Raw genomic sequence first — 16483 nt, 5'->3', positions numbered from 1 at the left:
TTGGTCATCTTAGATGTCCATCCACATGCAGAACTGTTACTTCTCATATGGTATGTGTCGCTGTTAATTCCCTAACTTTAGCCTCTACAGAATATCCAGGATCTGAACATTCAAAAAATTGACATTATATCATTGGTTCACAAGATAATCTGTTAGCATTTCTCCACTGCTTACTTAGTTGGTTTTTTACAACAACAATGTAATGTTAAATATGTTTAACCATCTCTAACCATATCTACTTGGTTTTTGAAGGTGATTAGCCACTTCCCTCAAAACAGCAAATTCCATACCACCTAATTAATTATGCAATAACTACAACCACAAACAACTTTTTCTTTGTCATGTATTATTGGTGTTCAGTGATGACTAGCAAGCACAATCATCAGCTCTACTCCATCCTGTACCTGTGACATAACTACACCAATTCCACCATTACTGGTACACATATCCAAGATGAATGAACAGTCTTGGCAAAGTCAATCAGTACGGGTTCTTCAATAAGGGTGCACTTCAAGGAATGAAATGTGTTTCTCATTGTTTTGCACATACAAACCTTTCTTCAACACTACTGACAGTTATGTGGTTACCTTGGAAAAACTGTACCACACGTTTTCAGTAATATGAAACCTATAAAGCTGTGAACAGCAAACTTCTTAACTGTTAGAAGACAGGAGCCAGTTCTTGACTGCTGCAATATTTACAGGATCCATCTTTACCTAGTACATTATCAAAAAATTGCATTTCCACATAGAAATACACTCATTTTTCTAGTTAGTTTTAAACTTGCATCCTTAATGCTATGGAACAGCATTCTTGGCTGCAGTTTGAAACATGCAACCCAAAATAAACATGACATCCAGAAAGATGAAACATCTCTTTCAGTGTAAATTTCATCAACTGCTCAAAAGTAGCAGTGTCATTACACAGGCTTAATGGTATAACACAACTTTCATGAAGTCCTTCAGTAGTGAAGGAGATCCTTTCTCTACTTTCATCATCCAGTTGTCCTTGCTAATATCCATGGCTAGATCTAGTAAACTGAACATGTGGGCATCTTCTAATATATTTACACATTAATCAATGAACTGTAAAGAGGTGTCAACAGACTAAACAAGCATCACTGTATTCACCCATTTGAATTTCAGACAGAACCTTTTTGATAATCAACAGTGGAGGTTATCCCATTTCACCAAAGGTTGTAATACTCTTCTCTTTGAAAGTTGCTACTATAAGGCCTGAAAATTGGAAAATACAAAGCTAGCCATTATAGGGTTATCAAATGAATTTAACTCACATAATTAAGTTTCAAACTATGGTCATATCGTATCTGATCAACTACTGCAGTCTCTACCCAGCACATCACTGCTATATCTGGGTCATGAGAACTGGAAATGCACAATAAGAGTATAAAACAGTTTCCTTTCTTAGATCTTGGAAATTGCATAACCATATAGATGGCAACTCTTGTACATCACTAGCATGCGTACATGTTAAGGGTACATGTTAACCTTTCTTCCAGTCTTTTGACACATTTCACATCTTTTTCAATGATATGTGCAACATCTCTGAACATATCTGACCAATAATACCCTGTAAGTTTTTCCTTGGTCTTCTCTGTTCTTAAGCGTCTGCTGAAACGAACATTATGATCAAGTCCCAGAATATTTTCACAAATTATCCTTGGAACAACTATCTGTTCATGTACTCTATATTCACATATTTTTGAATCCTTCTGTGACATAGTAACCCACCTCTCCAAATATATGTGTTTCATATTCTCCTTTAAAATGTAATCAACCAGTTTTTTACATTTATTAAGTGTTAAATCTATTTCAAAAATTTCATTGGGGCTAAAGTGTAACAGATCGAGTTGTTCTTATAACACTTTTCTTCGCAAGCTGGCTTTCCTTACACTGTTTAGTGGTTACACCCCTACTAAAGGTTTTGATGCATTCTTCTCTCTGTAGTTTATTTAACTTGGAATACTGGGCTTTTAATCCTTAAGATCATGAGAATCTAGTCTGGTTGTTTCTGAAGGAACTATTTGTACTTCTGTTACCTTTGTGCCACCTATTTTTATTTTTCTTACTAGTCAAACAGTCCCAATGTGTATGCTTTCAGTTTCACACCTTTCTTCATGGTCATATAACACTTCACCTGATTACAAATCAAAGCTGGTATATCTACTCAATTTATCACAGTCATAAGGTAAGTTTTGCACTTAAAATAGGTATCTTCCAGCTTTGCCCCAGTTAGTGGTACACCAATATCATGACTATCAGTGACAGGTTAACTTCACTATTTAAATAATTAAGCAATGGCATTGACCATGTCATTATGACTATGTGGTCATAAGCAGTATCACTAACATAACCATCTTTCCATTAACATAACCCTACACAGTGTACTATGTTTCAGGGAATTTTTTTTGTCTCAGCTATAACAGAAGGGGGGTTTTGTTTGAATAGTGTTCTAAATTACTTGGTTAGAGCAAACAGTCCACTCATAACTAAACTTCTCACAATTATAACAAGTGAGTGGTACCTTGCTCATAGAGCTTATATTCTGCCAGTTTTTTTTTTCATATCAGTCTTATTTAATGGCAAGTTCTCACTTCAAATTTCAGACGACAAAACTTAGGACACACCATTTGTCTGTAGTACTCCTTGGATGACTGTCTGTTTAAACAACAGTGAAAAAGCTATCCAGTTTACTTGACATGCTTTTCTGCTTTTATACAACTAGTGTGAGTCATGCCCATAAATCTAATACTTGTAACAAACACAAATAAAAAGTTTCTGAGCCATGTTTCCTGTAGTTGTGTTGTTAATGCGGTATTCATTTATTTTTAATACACAAGAATAAATAAATCAGATGTTGGTTCATACCTTCATTTCACACTGCAAATCTGTGAACAAAGAAAGGATGAACTTGTGTTGTTCTAGAATCATATTAACTGCTTCACATTGAGTGAATAAATACCATGTAAGTGTATAATATATATGCAATTTTATGTAAGTAAACAGTTAAGTATCATATGATGTACCAATTTCTCAGTTTTAAAGTTTTGGAAATAAGAAAGAAAGGGCTTTTATTTCCTACTATAAATGATTTTTTTTTTTGTAACAAAATATTTTTTTCTTCTTAAATCAAGAAAATGCAACAGTCTTCAAAAAATTCTTTTAGTGGGAACTTTGGTCAGTTTATTTTGATGAAATACACTATTTTACATTGAGAAAGTAATTTTACTTTCTAATTATCACTTGAAAACCTTGTTTTAAGTATGTACTTATGATTATTCTGCAACATTACTCCAAAGCTTCTACCAATAAATATCTTAAGTGTTAAAATTTGTAGATCTAAATATGTGTATAGAAAAAAGAATTATAATAGTGTATTTGAAACAGTACCTTACCAACAGTTCTAAAATTAAAGCATTACAAGTGTGTGCTAGCTTTAACACACTAGACTGGCAGTTTATTTTGTAGCCTTCTTATGAACATAAAAAAGATCCAATGAAATGAGACATTAGGACAAAAAACAATAAAGTATTATCCAACAGCAGAATGGTGAGTGGTGCTTCTTTTTTTTGTAAAAAAAACTTTGTTATGTCATTATTTTATTAATGTTACATGTCTTAAACCTGACAAATCATATCCTTATCATAGCTCAATGTGTATACACACCTCTGGAATCATAAACACTTATGTTATAGTTTTTGTTTTGTTTTAAAACAAACATTAAAAATATTCAGAGAAAAATCTTGTAACTATCAAAAGTCTGTAATACTCAGTTATAGAAAAAAAAATTAAATTATTAAAAACAAACATATGTATATATAATATTTTGAAATTGTATTACAATGTAATAATTTGTGCCAAAATACATTTCAATATTAGTGAGTATTTAAACTTTGTTAACATTCAGATTTTTATATAAACCTTGTAATCAAAATATATCCTAAAAATATTTATTTTATACTGAGAATTATTTGACATAAGCTGGGAAAACTGCTTACTGCATTTATTTCAGATGTGCATGCAAAGCTAACCAAGAGCTATCTGCATATACTGTCTCTAGTACAGTACTATTATAACTACAGATGAGATAGCTGTGCAGTAACAGCCAACTCTTGATCTTTTCTACTCAAATAATGAGATTTGAAGATCGCTTACAAGAGATCCACAGCCTCAAAGTGCAGAGTATAATTCAGCACTGATACAATGAAAGTCACTTTACAGTCTGGCATGTTAACTCCTAAGCTATGGCTGGCCAAAATTTTATCCAAGATTTATATTAGTGTAAAGATGAAACTTTAATTTTCTTCCCTACTTTGGGAGTACAAACGTAATTAATTATTAACATTGATACTACACTCTTTTTACCATACAAATAAAGCAAAAATAGAAAATTTTCACAGGAATATATTCCATGGTTTGGGAGAAGAAAAATACCAAAATCAAGTTATAAAAAAACAAAAGTATCAAGTACACACTGAAAAAGCAAAATGTATACAAGCAAGAGAGCTCACTTTATTACCACTATTATTTTGGTGATAAACAATTATGTGATTAAATCAGAAATTAATTGGATTCATCTTTTATGCAAAACCATTTTACACTTTTTAACAATGTTTCTAACACAGAAAAAATAAGAATAAATGTATCGTAATATCACTGTGATGTAGCTGTGTATTAACCAACTTAGATTAAGACTATTATTGGAAAGATTTATTAAACCCAGAAATAAAAATAAAATCTGAACCCTGAATACTAATTATGGCAATGCAATTAGTGTTTACCCCAAATGATAAAAAAGAATAAGTATAATAATCAAGGTAAAAACACTAGGTGTTCCAAACTGATAATTTAAAATCAATATTCATATAATAGTTCTTTGAACTTCTTACTAATGAAATCTTTTTTACACCCAATTCAGAGAATACAACTAATAATTAAGGTACCGTATTACAGCTCTACATAAAATATGACGAAAAATTAGATCTGGTGAAGGTCTCATTACAAGTCAAAGTGGTACAAACCTTAAGAATGGAACATGACATGTAACAAAAACTAATACAGCTGCAGTGGTAAAATGAGAAAACACAAAGAAATGTTTAAAATCTGAACTATGCAGTTAATGTTTCATCCAAGTAACATTTGTACAGACCAATGAATGTTGTTTTAACAAAATGTGGGCAATAAATTTTTATTTCTTTTATGTTAAAATGCCTGTAGAATTTTGGTTAATAAAATTTCCATTAATCCATTATAACTTGTGAAAGAATATTTTTCAAGCATACAAAATGTTGCCAAATACACTACTGATTTAAGCAGAAGAATTGTAAATATCTATCAATAAACTTTTATTAAATATCTGTGATACTTTCAAGAACACAAGTATCACATTAAATGTATCTTACCAACACATCTCACAAAGCTTTCAAAAGATTAGGAAAATTTTGATGAATAAATATTTCAAATGTGTTAAACTTGACAAAGATGGTGTGCACAATCTTCTAGTAAACATGCTCAGATAGCTTTTGTATATAATAGTTCTAAAGCATACGTTTTATTGTATGCATACTTTTCTATTAAAATTAGCACCATACGTTAAATAGCACAAGACATGCTCCAAGGAGTTCACAAGGTATAAACCCTTTGGAGGAATGACCAAGTGTGGCGTGACCAACGAGCTTGAAATTCCTTGGAAGAACTGGCTGCTGATAACCAACTATGGAGGTGAGGTAAACTAGCAGAAGCATATATTTAAATTTTTAACTCTTAAAATTCTCAAACAAATGATGAAACAACGTGTACCAATGATGACAGATAAAACTGTACAACACAGCTACAAGATGGACCCAAATCGTTAATCTGGTCTCTTGATTGAATCATTTCTGCAAAGAATAAATTTATTAACTGGATTTTAAGGATATCTGTCTAATATTGAAATCAAATGCTACTACTGTTTAAAAATGGTGAGCTATTTTTTTCATGCCTTAAAACAAAATCCTTGTGTTTAAAGCAGAAACTAAAATAATTTCACCTTACAGTTTTGAGAAGATCTATAAAGATTCCAATAATGATGAGACATACAAATGCCATTATTAAACCCCAAAATAAGTATAATTATCATAAAAAATTTCCTTTTGAAATTGAAATCTTATCATTTTAGAGCTATGCTCCTTACTTATTTTAAGGATAAAGGCTCTATACAAAATTTTTATTTATTTTTTTTTGTCACAACTGCTATATTTTTCACAATAGAATGAGTTCAATACCAGATCTGACCATTCATTCTCTGGATTACAACACTAAAGTTTTATATGATTTGTTTATGTTACACACTTAAAAAAAACAACAAAAAACAACAACCAGAATTTGATCATAAAACTTATGTGATTCATATTAATAGTAGTATTACTACAGTGAAGTATAGAATAAATATCACTAATAAAAGTGAGGCTCCACCAGATAAGGTATTCTACCCTTCAGATGTGTTGTAAATGTTAGGTAAACAGCTTAACAAGAAACTTCATATGTTATGAACCAACAAATCTGATGAGTTCTGGTATTGGCAAAAATATTTCAATAGCAGTAGCATATAGCAAACAAAATTGTTATACTAGTTTTACAACAAACATTCTTCTTACTGGAAACACATACTGGCCATAAAATGATATAATTAAAATTATTAACAATCTTTTTATGACAAAATTACGTATGCAATGAAGGTTCAAAAAAGTAATGGTAAATGCTATCTATATCAAAATAGGCCTGACGAATAAGGCAACTTACTATTTTTTTCTATACTAATAAGGCCCAATGTTACAAGCAATAATTTAGAAACTAGAATTGTCAAAAGTATCACACTTCAGATGAGTATTTTCATTACCAAGTTTATTAACACACAGAAGAAAAAAACTGGAGTTCAATGTTCTAAGAAAATCTGAAATAAAACTTACAGGAACAAAGATGGCTACCATGAAATGATGGAAGTGAAATGTAACAATTCATTTTTGGTTTGAAAAGCAATGATTTGAAAGCAAATACCAACCTTCTGGTTAATTGCATATTTTTTGTTTAATAATACAATGTGGTTATTCCTTTTATTACATAATTTATTTTAAAAGATTATTCATACTGTCTATAGTTAAAATTTTTGAAATTACCAACAAAGAAATAATCATTTCTGAAATAATTTTATACTACCTAGTTAGTGTAGTAATGATAATGTATACTTTTTATTCAAACTTATTTTATGATATGTATATGAACAAATATATATAGTGGGATGAATGACTAGCATTATTTATATTGCTTGACTAAAGGCTAAATTAATACATGCTGATCAGTGCACTTCCCACAGAACCTACCTACAAAATGATACATTTGTTTTTCTTAACTGGGTTTGATTTTTTCTCTGGATTTTTTCTATTAATCTGCCTCACAAGGTCATAGAAAATCTGGAAAATGTTACAATCATAATACTCAGTCTCTAAATATAACATTTTATAAGTATTTAGTGAGCCTTTAGTACATAATAGTTGAGTTCTCATCTCTGGAGTTATGTATATAAACTTTACTTCATTGTAATTTTTTATTTTTCAGTACACAACTCTATCTAACATAAGCTCATTTTCCATTTTGCAAAATAATCTCCATAAAACGTACCAGTTATCCTACCTCATTCACATTGATTTTTGCCTTAGCAGAAGACTCCAGAAATGCACAGTTGTTGAAGGAACGAGCCAGGTTTGCTCCTTGGTCTTTACCAACAACCCGTTCATCCTCTAGATCACATTTGTTACCAACCAGAATCATGGGAACCTGAAATAAAAACTAATGTGAGAGTATACACAATTATTTTTGTTTTAATTAAATATTTGTCTTTGTTACACAAGACCAAAACAGATGTTTGTTATGTAAAGGGTATATGCATCTTACCTTTGATTCATAGGTGAAAAGTTGTAAACAAGCTAATAATTTCAAAGTTCTCCAAAACTCTAAAATTTTGTTTGTAAAGAAGTTCACACAAAGCTACATGAGGGCTACCTATGCAAGGCTAGAGGAAAAACAGCTAGTCATTACCACCTACCAGCAAATTTTCGGTTACTCTTTTACCAATGAATAGTAGGATTGACTGTCACATTATAATGCCCCCACAGTTGAAAGGGTGAACATGTTTGGTGTTACAGGAAATTTAAAATATCTGTATCACAGTCTAACTTATTACCGTCCTGCTATGGAATAATACTTTACATACTGAGATAGTGAAGAACAAACAGGTCTTAAAATGTAAAATCTGTTTAATTACTTAAATAAATTGATAGACACTTTGTTTACAAAGTTTCAAATTTTCTAAATGAAGAAAAGTTCTCACTTTAGTATTATTTATTTTAAAAGAAGTGCAACATGAAAAATATTGGTACTGCTGGCCCTGTTTAGAAAATATATCCTTTTATAAGCTAATGCACCTATTTAAATCAGGCAGTTTAAAGTTCAGTAATTACTACACAAATTGCATATGTTAAAATCTTGATGTACGACAGTTTGATATAAAAAAGCCATACATCATCCGTGTCTTTCACACGAAGAATCTGTTCACGTAAATCTTGCAAATCATTAAAAGTTGACTGTGCTGTGATGGAGTATACCAGAACAAATCCTTGTCCATTCTTCATATAGAGGTCTCTCATGGCTGTAAATTGTTCCTGCAATAAACAGTAATACAATTTAAAAAATAATGTCCACTTTAGTAAAATATACTTGTTTCTAATGCATGTTTAAAAGCTTTTGCTACTGAGTTTAAATATTTTATAATTATGATTTGAAGCAATTATTTCAGTGGAATATAAAACTTAAGAAGTATACTACATACATTTCATATTACTAACCCTATCCACACTGGTGGGATGTCACTCACATCCCTTAAACTTCTAACTTGTCACAATATGCATGACAAACTAAATGAAACTTTGTACACACTTAATAGGGTGTGTATAATTTCTGCATAAAAAATACATATATACATGTACAATTTGATTGACTTCTGACACACACACAGTTTTGAAAAAAGAATACTTACCATTACTAGTTTAGGTTAGAAAAATGTAAATATTGTTATAATTTAATGGTGTTTTTTTGCCTCTACTATCATTTCAAGAGCAACTTTCAATATACAAAAAATCTTACAGCCACTTAGCATTCCACGATATTCTAGATAAAGGTCCTAGCTCTTAGCCTACATAAAGTCCTACAGAATAAACTTTAAAACTAATTACCCTACCCAATAGAGTATTGTTTAATAAAATAAAAAATAACCCACAAAGCACTTCTTCCTAAATAAAGAAACAGAATTATATGAAAATAGGCTTGGTATATAGCAAGATATTGAAAATTAAGAACAATGGAATGGTAACTTAAGCAAAAGAGAAGGTAGAGAGACAATACAGTGGGAAAAGCAGTAATCAGATGGACATAGTATGCTAAGAATAGGAAATACTGGACTGGTCTGACAGAGAACTACACCCAACAAGGGATGACAAGATAGTAGTAAAGAAAAAAGGAACTCACAAACTAACTAACAGAAACAGTGAAAGTATAAATAAATAACCAGCACAGCCAAAAAATTGGTCAGTGTCACAATTGCATGAACAATAACTATTGTGCAAAACCTTTACATATACCTGAAATTAAACTGAAACAAAGTAATAATCAAGCTCTCAATATAAATTTAAACAAAAGCAACTTAGATGGTAAAAGCATTATAAAAATCTAACTTACCAACTATTGAGCAGAGAAGACATGAAAGACCTAAATTATTACTTCAGAAAATAAGGCAATCTACCCAAGCCAAATTTGTTAATAGATATAGCCACGGGGAGTGAGGAATACAGTCATGTGACAAAATTAGGACACCCTATGAAAGCCTGTGTATTTTTGTAACATTTTTGGATATATAGATATTTAATCTCAATTTTAACAATACTGAGAGATTATAGGAATATAACTAAACAATTAAAACTGAGGAAAAGACTTTTCAAGATCTTCTGTAAAATGTAATTCTACAAAAATGCATATTCTAGCTGAGGAAAAAGTTAGCACACCCTACCCCCTAATAGCTGGGGTTATTTGGCTGAAATAACTGCAGTGAGAAGCTTCTTGTAGCCATCTACCCACTCCTCAATGCAGAATTCTTTCAACTGTGAGATGTCTGAGGGGTTTCTTGCATGTACAGCCCATTTCAAGTCTCCCCACAGCAACTCAATGGGATTAAGATCTGGGCTTTGACTCAGCCATTCCAGGACTCTCCATTTCTTAGTTTTCAACCATTCCTTGGTGGATTTACTGGTATGTCTTGGGTCATTGTCGTGTTGCAGGGTCCAGTTCCGCTTCAGCTTTAATTTTCTTACAGATGGTCTCACATGTTCCTCAAACACCCTCTGATACACAGTAGAATTCATGGTGGATTCTATGATTGTGAGCTATCCAAGTTCTGCTGCAGTAAAGCAGCCCCAAACCATGACACTTCCACCTCCATGCTTCACAGTTGGTATGAGGTTCTTTTCCTGAAATGCTGTATTTGGTTTACGCCAAACGTGTCCTCTGTTCTGCTGTCCAAATAATTCAATTTTGGACTCATCTGTCCAAAGAATATTATTCCAGAAGTCCTGGTCTTTGTCTACATTCTCTCTGGCAAACTTGGCCTTGATGTTTCTCTTAGAGAGCAAAGGTTTCCTCCTTGCACACCTCCCATGCAAGTTAAACTTGTGCAGTCTCTTTCTGATTGTAGAGGCATGCACTTTCACACCAACAGTAGCCAGAGACTGCTGTAGATCCCGTGATGATATTTTAGGGTTTTTAGATACCTCTTTTAGTGGTCTGCTCTCGGGGTGAACTTGCTTGGATGACCAGACCTGGGCATGTTGGCAGTTGTTTTGAAAACCCTCCACTTGTTGACAATTTTCCAGACAGTGGAATGGCTGATTTCAAAATCTTTTGAGATCTTTTTAAATCCCTTACCAGACTTATAAGCTACTAGAATTTTTTTTCTGAAGGCCTCAGACAGCTCTTTTGCTCTCACCATGGTGCTCACTCTCACTTCAACAGTCAGGAGCATGCCAAACTAAATGTCTGAGGTTTAAATAGGGCAAGTCTTATTCACAATGCTGAGTAACAATCTTCTAATCATGTGCACCTGGTGTGATACACCTGTGTGTGAGTTGAGCCATTTTAAGTGGGAATAAATGTGGGGGTGTCCTAACTTTTCCTCAGCTAGAATATGCATTTTTGTAGAATTACATTTTACAGAAGATCTTGAAAAGGTCTTTTTTTCAGTTTTCTCAATTGTAACAATACTGAGAGATTAAATATCCATTTATCCAAAATTGTTAGAAAAATACACAGGCTTTCATAGGGTGTCCTAATTTTTTCACATGACTGTATATGCTGAAAAACTTACCACAGATCTCCTGAGGAAAAGAATAATACCCAACCCAGGAGGTAACGTGAAGGCATGGTAACAAGTGGAAAATGATGTATCAAAATATTTCCTTTCACTAGTTATATTCTTCCTCACAAAAAAATTATAATGTAAAGGGAAACAAAAATGTTTATCAAATGTTAGACACAAACCACCCAAACTAAAGCCTGTACTTCTCCAGCAGTCATCATCAACCTACAGACACAAAAAATCAATGGAAACCAAAATGCCTAACTTGAAGTTGAAACTGATATAAATTTGTGATAAAACATAACCAAAATTTTCAGTCTTACAGAGAGCAAATTAAAACATGAATATCTGATAGAATGCTAACCAAGGAGCTTCTATAATAGTGGAGGGAGTTAGCTATACTAGTACAGATCGTGCAATAGGATCTGTAGGAGAGTCATGCGATCAATACATTCTAAAATAGCACAAAGCTCATGGGATATAAAAACTGGTACACCGTTAGCAAAAAAGTTTTAGCAGTGCTTAGAGGGCAGACTGGAATCAAGGTAACTTTGTGTGAAAGGAGGTAAGAGCATTTCAGAAGCCCAGGTGACCTTCATAACATCACTCATTCAGATACACCACCATTCCCAATTTATCACTGAAGACGAAAGACCAACCTATTGAAAGTACTCATGTTAAGAGTTTTTGTTGTTTTATATTAAGATTTCTTGAGCCTTTGTTTCATCTGACATCACATTTGTTACAGCAAGGATACTTTCAGAGGATTCTATATGCATATTTTTATAACATTAATATATAGTTATTGGAATTTGTGCTTGTGAGTATCAATTAGTATTTTTATTACAAGATTTTAATCACCAAAGCACACTAACTCTGACCAACAGGACATGGACAAGAAATAGGAACAAATATTAAATACCATGTGTAAAATATTTATCTCATATAAAATGTATGGTTTTAGACATTTTGTGTACATAATATTAAAATAAAAAAAACTACAGATAATAATACTATGTGACATCTTGTATCCTGTGACATTATTCTGCACACAACATAATCACAGATACACACAGTAATTTATTGAAAGTGAAAGATGACTGATCATATATAAACACACACACACATATATATATATATAGGCACACACATGTTAGCAGCTATGTTGCCCTACAAGAAACAATAGTTGTTGATTCATTACACATGACCAAGTAGACAAACAATATTTTTTACCAACTCTCCTAAAACAATTTTTCCCAAGCTGAAGATCTATCACAAGTTCAGGCTGACAAGATGGAGGATAGAAATATTAGAAAACATGCATGGGATATCTAAGATTTAAGCTATTAGAAACACAAGTAGTTTTAAAGTATCATTTTAGGAAAAATATACAAAACTTCATCAGGGTCCATGTTTCAAAACCTCTAGGATATAAAGTTTTGTAGTTTTGAGCTAATATTTAAGTACCAAGTAAATTTACTATTCCTAATAAATCACAGGAGAGAGGAATTTAGCAATAAACATAATGAGGGTAATGTTTAACTTCATAAACGAACAATGAAAACTAGATGAAACTTCAACTTACAGTTCCTGCTGTATCCAGGATTTCTAGCATACACTGTTGTCCATCTACTTCTACTTGCTAAAAATAAAAAACATATATGCAAATACACATATACAAATTAATTAGTTTCTTCTGCTGGAAAATAGATTTTATTTGATATATTAAGCTTACTATTTTTCTCCATCTATTTTATTCACTTAAAAAATAAATAAGGAGAAAAATGTTTATGATTGTGTTTTTTTTTCTTATAGCAAAGCCACATTGGACTACCTGCTGAGCCCACCGAGGGGAATCAAACCCCTTATTTTGGCATTGTAAATTCGTAGACTTACCACTGTAATAGCGAGGGGCAAAAATGTTTATGAAGATAACATTTTCTTAGTAAATAAAACTTAGCTATGGCTTCAGCAAAGGCCATATTTCTTTAGTGATCAGCTTATGAAATGCTTTAGAAGATGCATTATGGAAGGAATTTAGGGATTAGAAAAGTATTTTAAATATAGAATGGGATTTCAGAAGAAAATAGGTTTCTTCATGTAGTTTAAAGAAGGGTGGTATGTAATACAAATTGAGATGGACCAATTGACCACTTCATATCCCTTAGAAATTAAATTGAAGCTTGATTTTGCCCCATCACTGAATTTCTATAATTTTCGAACAAAAAATTAAAAAAATAATGCAGTGATGGAAAACATTAAACAAAACTGGTTATAAATAAGAATTAGTACATGAAATTTAATTTTTTAACCCTAGTTTCCACATGATTTCTGACAAAAAATGTTCATTCAGTCAAAATTGCCTAATGAACATCTATAACCAATTCTGTTACCAAAAGCATGCATATGTGGCATCTTACTCAGTAATTAATTAACTATAACTGAAAGAAAAAATGTTACTGTTCCACATAATCTGACCATACTTATTTTACTTAGTACAATTTTTTAACAATTTCTAAACATAATTCTTTATCAAATATTTTTACCTTCAAACTTCTTAAAAGTGCTCTGAGAGGCTGTTCTTGGCTTATACTATTTAATCCTTTCACTGGCTCAGGTGGGAAAGAAAATCCCCCATTCTAAGTTTGAAAAACATTTACATTTTTCTTACTTTATGGAATCAGAGTATATCATACAAAAATAAACACCTAAAGGCATTTAAGTATCTCTGTTTTGCCTGGTTGTGTGCAAAGTAAGGAAGAAATGGAGGTTTCTTCGTCAGGTTTGGGACAACCCTCACTGACCATGAGATAAGATGAGAAGACTTCTCTTATTTCACACACTGGTAAAGTGTTGGTCATCAATAAAGTTCCTATATTGTACAAATATTCTACTTAGCACTTTAAAATAAGTCATCAAAACTACTGCATATGTGCCTAACATTTACACCATATACATTTCTTCCCACTATATACGTATGTTCTGGGTGACATCTGTGAGTTACTGGTACAACCAAATATCAGCTGGGATTTCAGACGATGATAGGAAAAACTAAAATATCATGTGATGCATAGAACAGTGAAAGGGTTAAATTATTTTTATTTTGTTCAAGGTAAACTATGAATACACAAATCCATGAAACATCACAATTGTTTGTACTTCATAGAAAAATGTAACTTGTTTATAATACTTTTGCAATTTGGGATTAAGTATTGTTATTTTGCAAATGTAAATGTAGCGACTACAAAAATCTATTTTAGAATATTTCTCATCCACCTTTACTAAAAACCAACCTAGCAAACACCAATTATTGTGTTTTTTTTTACCATCATTAAAAATGTTAAGATCCATTCTCTGGACAGTGATATACTCTAATACATAATGAGCCCAAATGTTTATTGAGATACATTTTGGTAATGGTAAAATGTCTAACACAAAATATTAAACTATCCAAAAATAAACACACAACTACTGAGATAGAAATCAAAATTAATTTGTATGATTTTGGAAAACTAGTTGAGAATATTAAATTAATGATTTTTAACTGGTGATGCTTTTACTGGCAAAACCATATTCATTGCAAATGAAATATCTGAATTATATGGTTATCTTTACTTTTCCAATAATGTAATAGTTCCACGAAGTGGTAACTATATAAAAAATTATTTTCACAATACTTGAATAGATAAATATACAACAAAAGTTATATGTAAAACTTCACTTGAAGTGACTTCATGATACCCTGATAGGGTTTCCCAAAGACTATAACAGTGATGATGAGGAGGTTAACAGTACTCTTGTTTAAAGATTAGTTTAAGTAACAATACTGAGTATTGAGGAACATATGGATATTATCTGGGCAAAACACTTTCACTGCTATATCAATTTTAAGATCAAACTTTGCAAGCACATTCTTTGAACATGTATGGGCATTAACCTTATGGCAATGGGTCACAGATCAAAAGCCATGTCACTGCATTTGTTGACTTGCATTTAAAACTTTATTGAACTACTATTTTTATGAATTTATGTTAATATGTTTGGTATCAAACTGTAGATTGTAAGTCAAGCTTTAGTATCATACATTAGTTAATTTCTTAATTTGAAAAGAAATATTAAAAGAACACCCCTAATTATTGATTTTTGTGAATTATGTGGTATGTTGAATGCAGCACTGGTTCAAGTTAGATGTTTGTGATGTTAAAGTCCTAAATTTCTAGTTTTGTACAAATTACAAACTCAAATTATCAAAACTGACTAGTTAGAATATAAAATTAAAACCTCATAACTTTTATGTAGCTGAAATATGGCTTATGCACTGAATCAAACACAGCAGCCCTGTTCACCTCTTTCCACTTTTGGAAACACTACATTACTTTAATATATGACATGTGAAAAACCAATGAACAGCTTCTAATGTCTCTCTACTAGTTTTCGCAGCCATTTTAATGTGTTAGTAGGCCTTCTGAGTCTTTCGAACCAAGATTTGAAGGATGTATGTTGTGTCTTTAGTCTGTTCAAAAATTTAATTTTTTTAAACCTAAGTACACCTTACTTACTAAGCTTGATAAATTATAGTGGAATTCTATGGTAACAATATAGTAATTTATGATTTTTTGGTTATTCAACTGTATTTGTAAAACCCAAAACAAAATATATCATTTGATATTCTCCATATGTGAAATTTTAAAAGGCTTAGCAAACTACTTCAACCAGCAATTGAGGTCACAGCTAGAAGAGACAATTGTTTGCTTTATTTTTTTATTTACTGTTATATATTTTAAGAAAAATAAGTTTAATAATTTAATCTAAATAGTAATAATTTATACATATATACAACATATAATAATTAAAATGTGGCTGTACATTATAAAATACTAGTCTGTTTAAACATAGCCAAGACTAAAGGTTAATTTTATATTATTAGATATGGTTACATCACTGCACATACTACTCATTAATACAAGTTATTTAATGTTAACCAGGTGCAACTGGAAGATCAATATAATAAATATATAACATTATG

At 31.4% G+C, this 16483-nt stretch overlaps 1 protein-coding gene across 3 annotated transcripts in view; it reads right to left on the bottom strand.

The window, feature by feature from the left end:
* Positions 1–3180: 3180 nt before the first annotated feature.
* Positions 3181–16483, bottom strand: part of LOC143240319 (ras-related protein Rap-1b) — a 28537-nt gene continuing 15234 nt past the window's right edge. For 2 of the 3 annotated variants that reach the window (XM_076482558.1, XM_076482559.1), the window contains exons 4-8: positions 13043–13099; positions 8576–8716; positions 7689–7832; positions 7379–7468; positions 3181–5899 (exon numbers count right to left, since the gene is read on the bottom strand). In XM_076482558.1, the coding sequence (XP_076338673.1) occupies positions 7379–7468; positions 7689–7832; positions 8576–8716; positions 13043–13099 (432 nt within the window). In that variant the 3' untranslated portion in view covers positions 3181–5899. The remainder of the gene's footprint in view (positions 5900–7378; positions 7469–7688; positions 7833–8575; positions 8717–13042; positions 13100–16483) is intronic. The other variant, XM_076482560.1, reaches the window with a different exon arrangement.

The sequence above is a fragment of the Tachypleus tridentatus genome, chromosome 13 (assembly GCF_004210375.1).
Source record: "Tachypleus tridentatus isolate NWPU-2018 chromosome 13, ASM421037v1, whole genome shotgun sequence".
In the NCBI taxonomy this organism is placed as follows: domain Eukaryota; kingdom Metazoa; phylum Arthropoda; class Merostomata; order Xiphosura; family Limulidae; genus Tachypleus; species Tachypleus tridentatus.
This window is presented reverse-complemented; position numbering and strand designations above follow the sequence as displayed.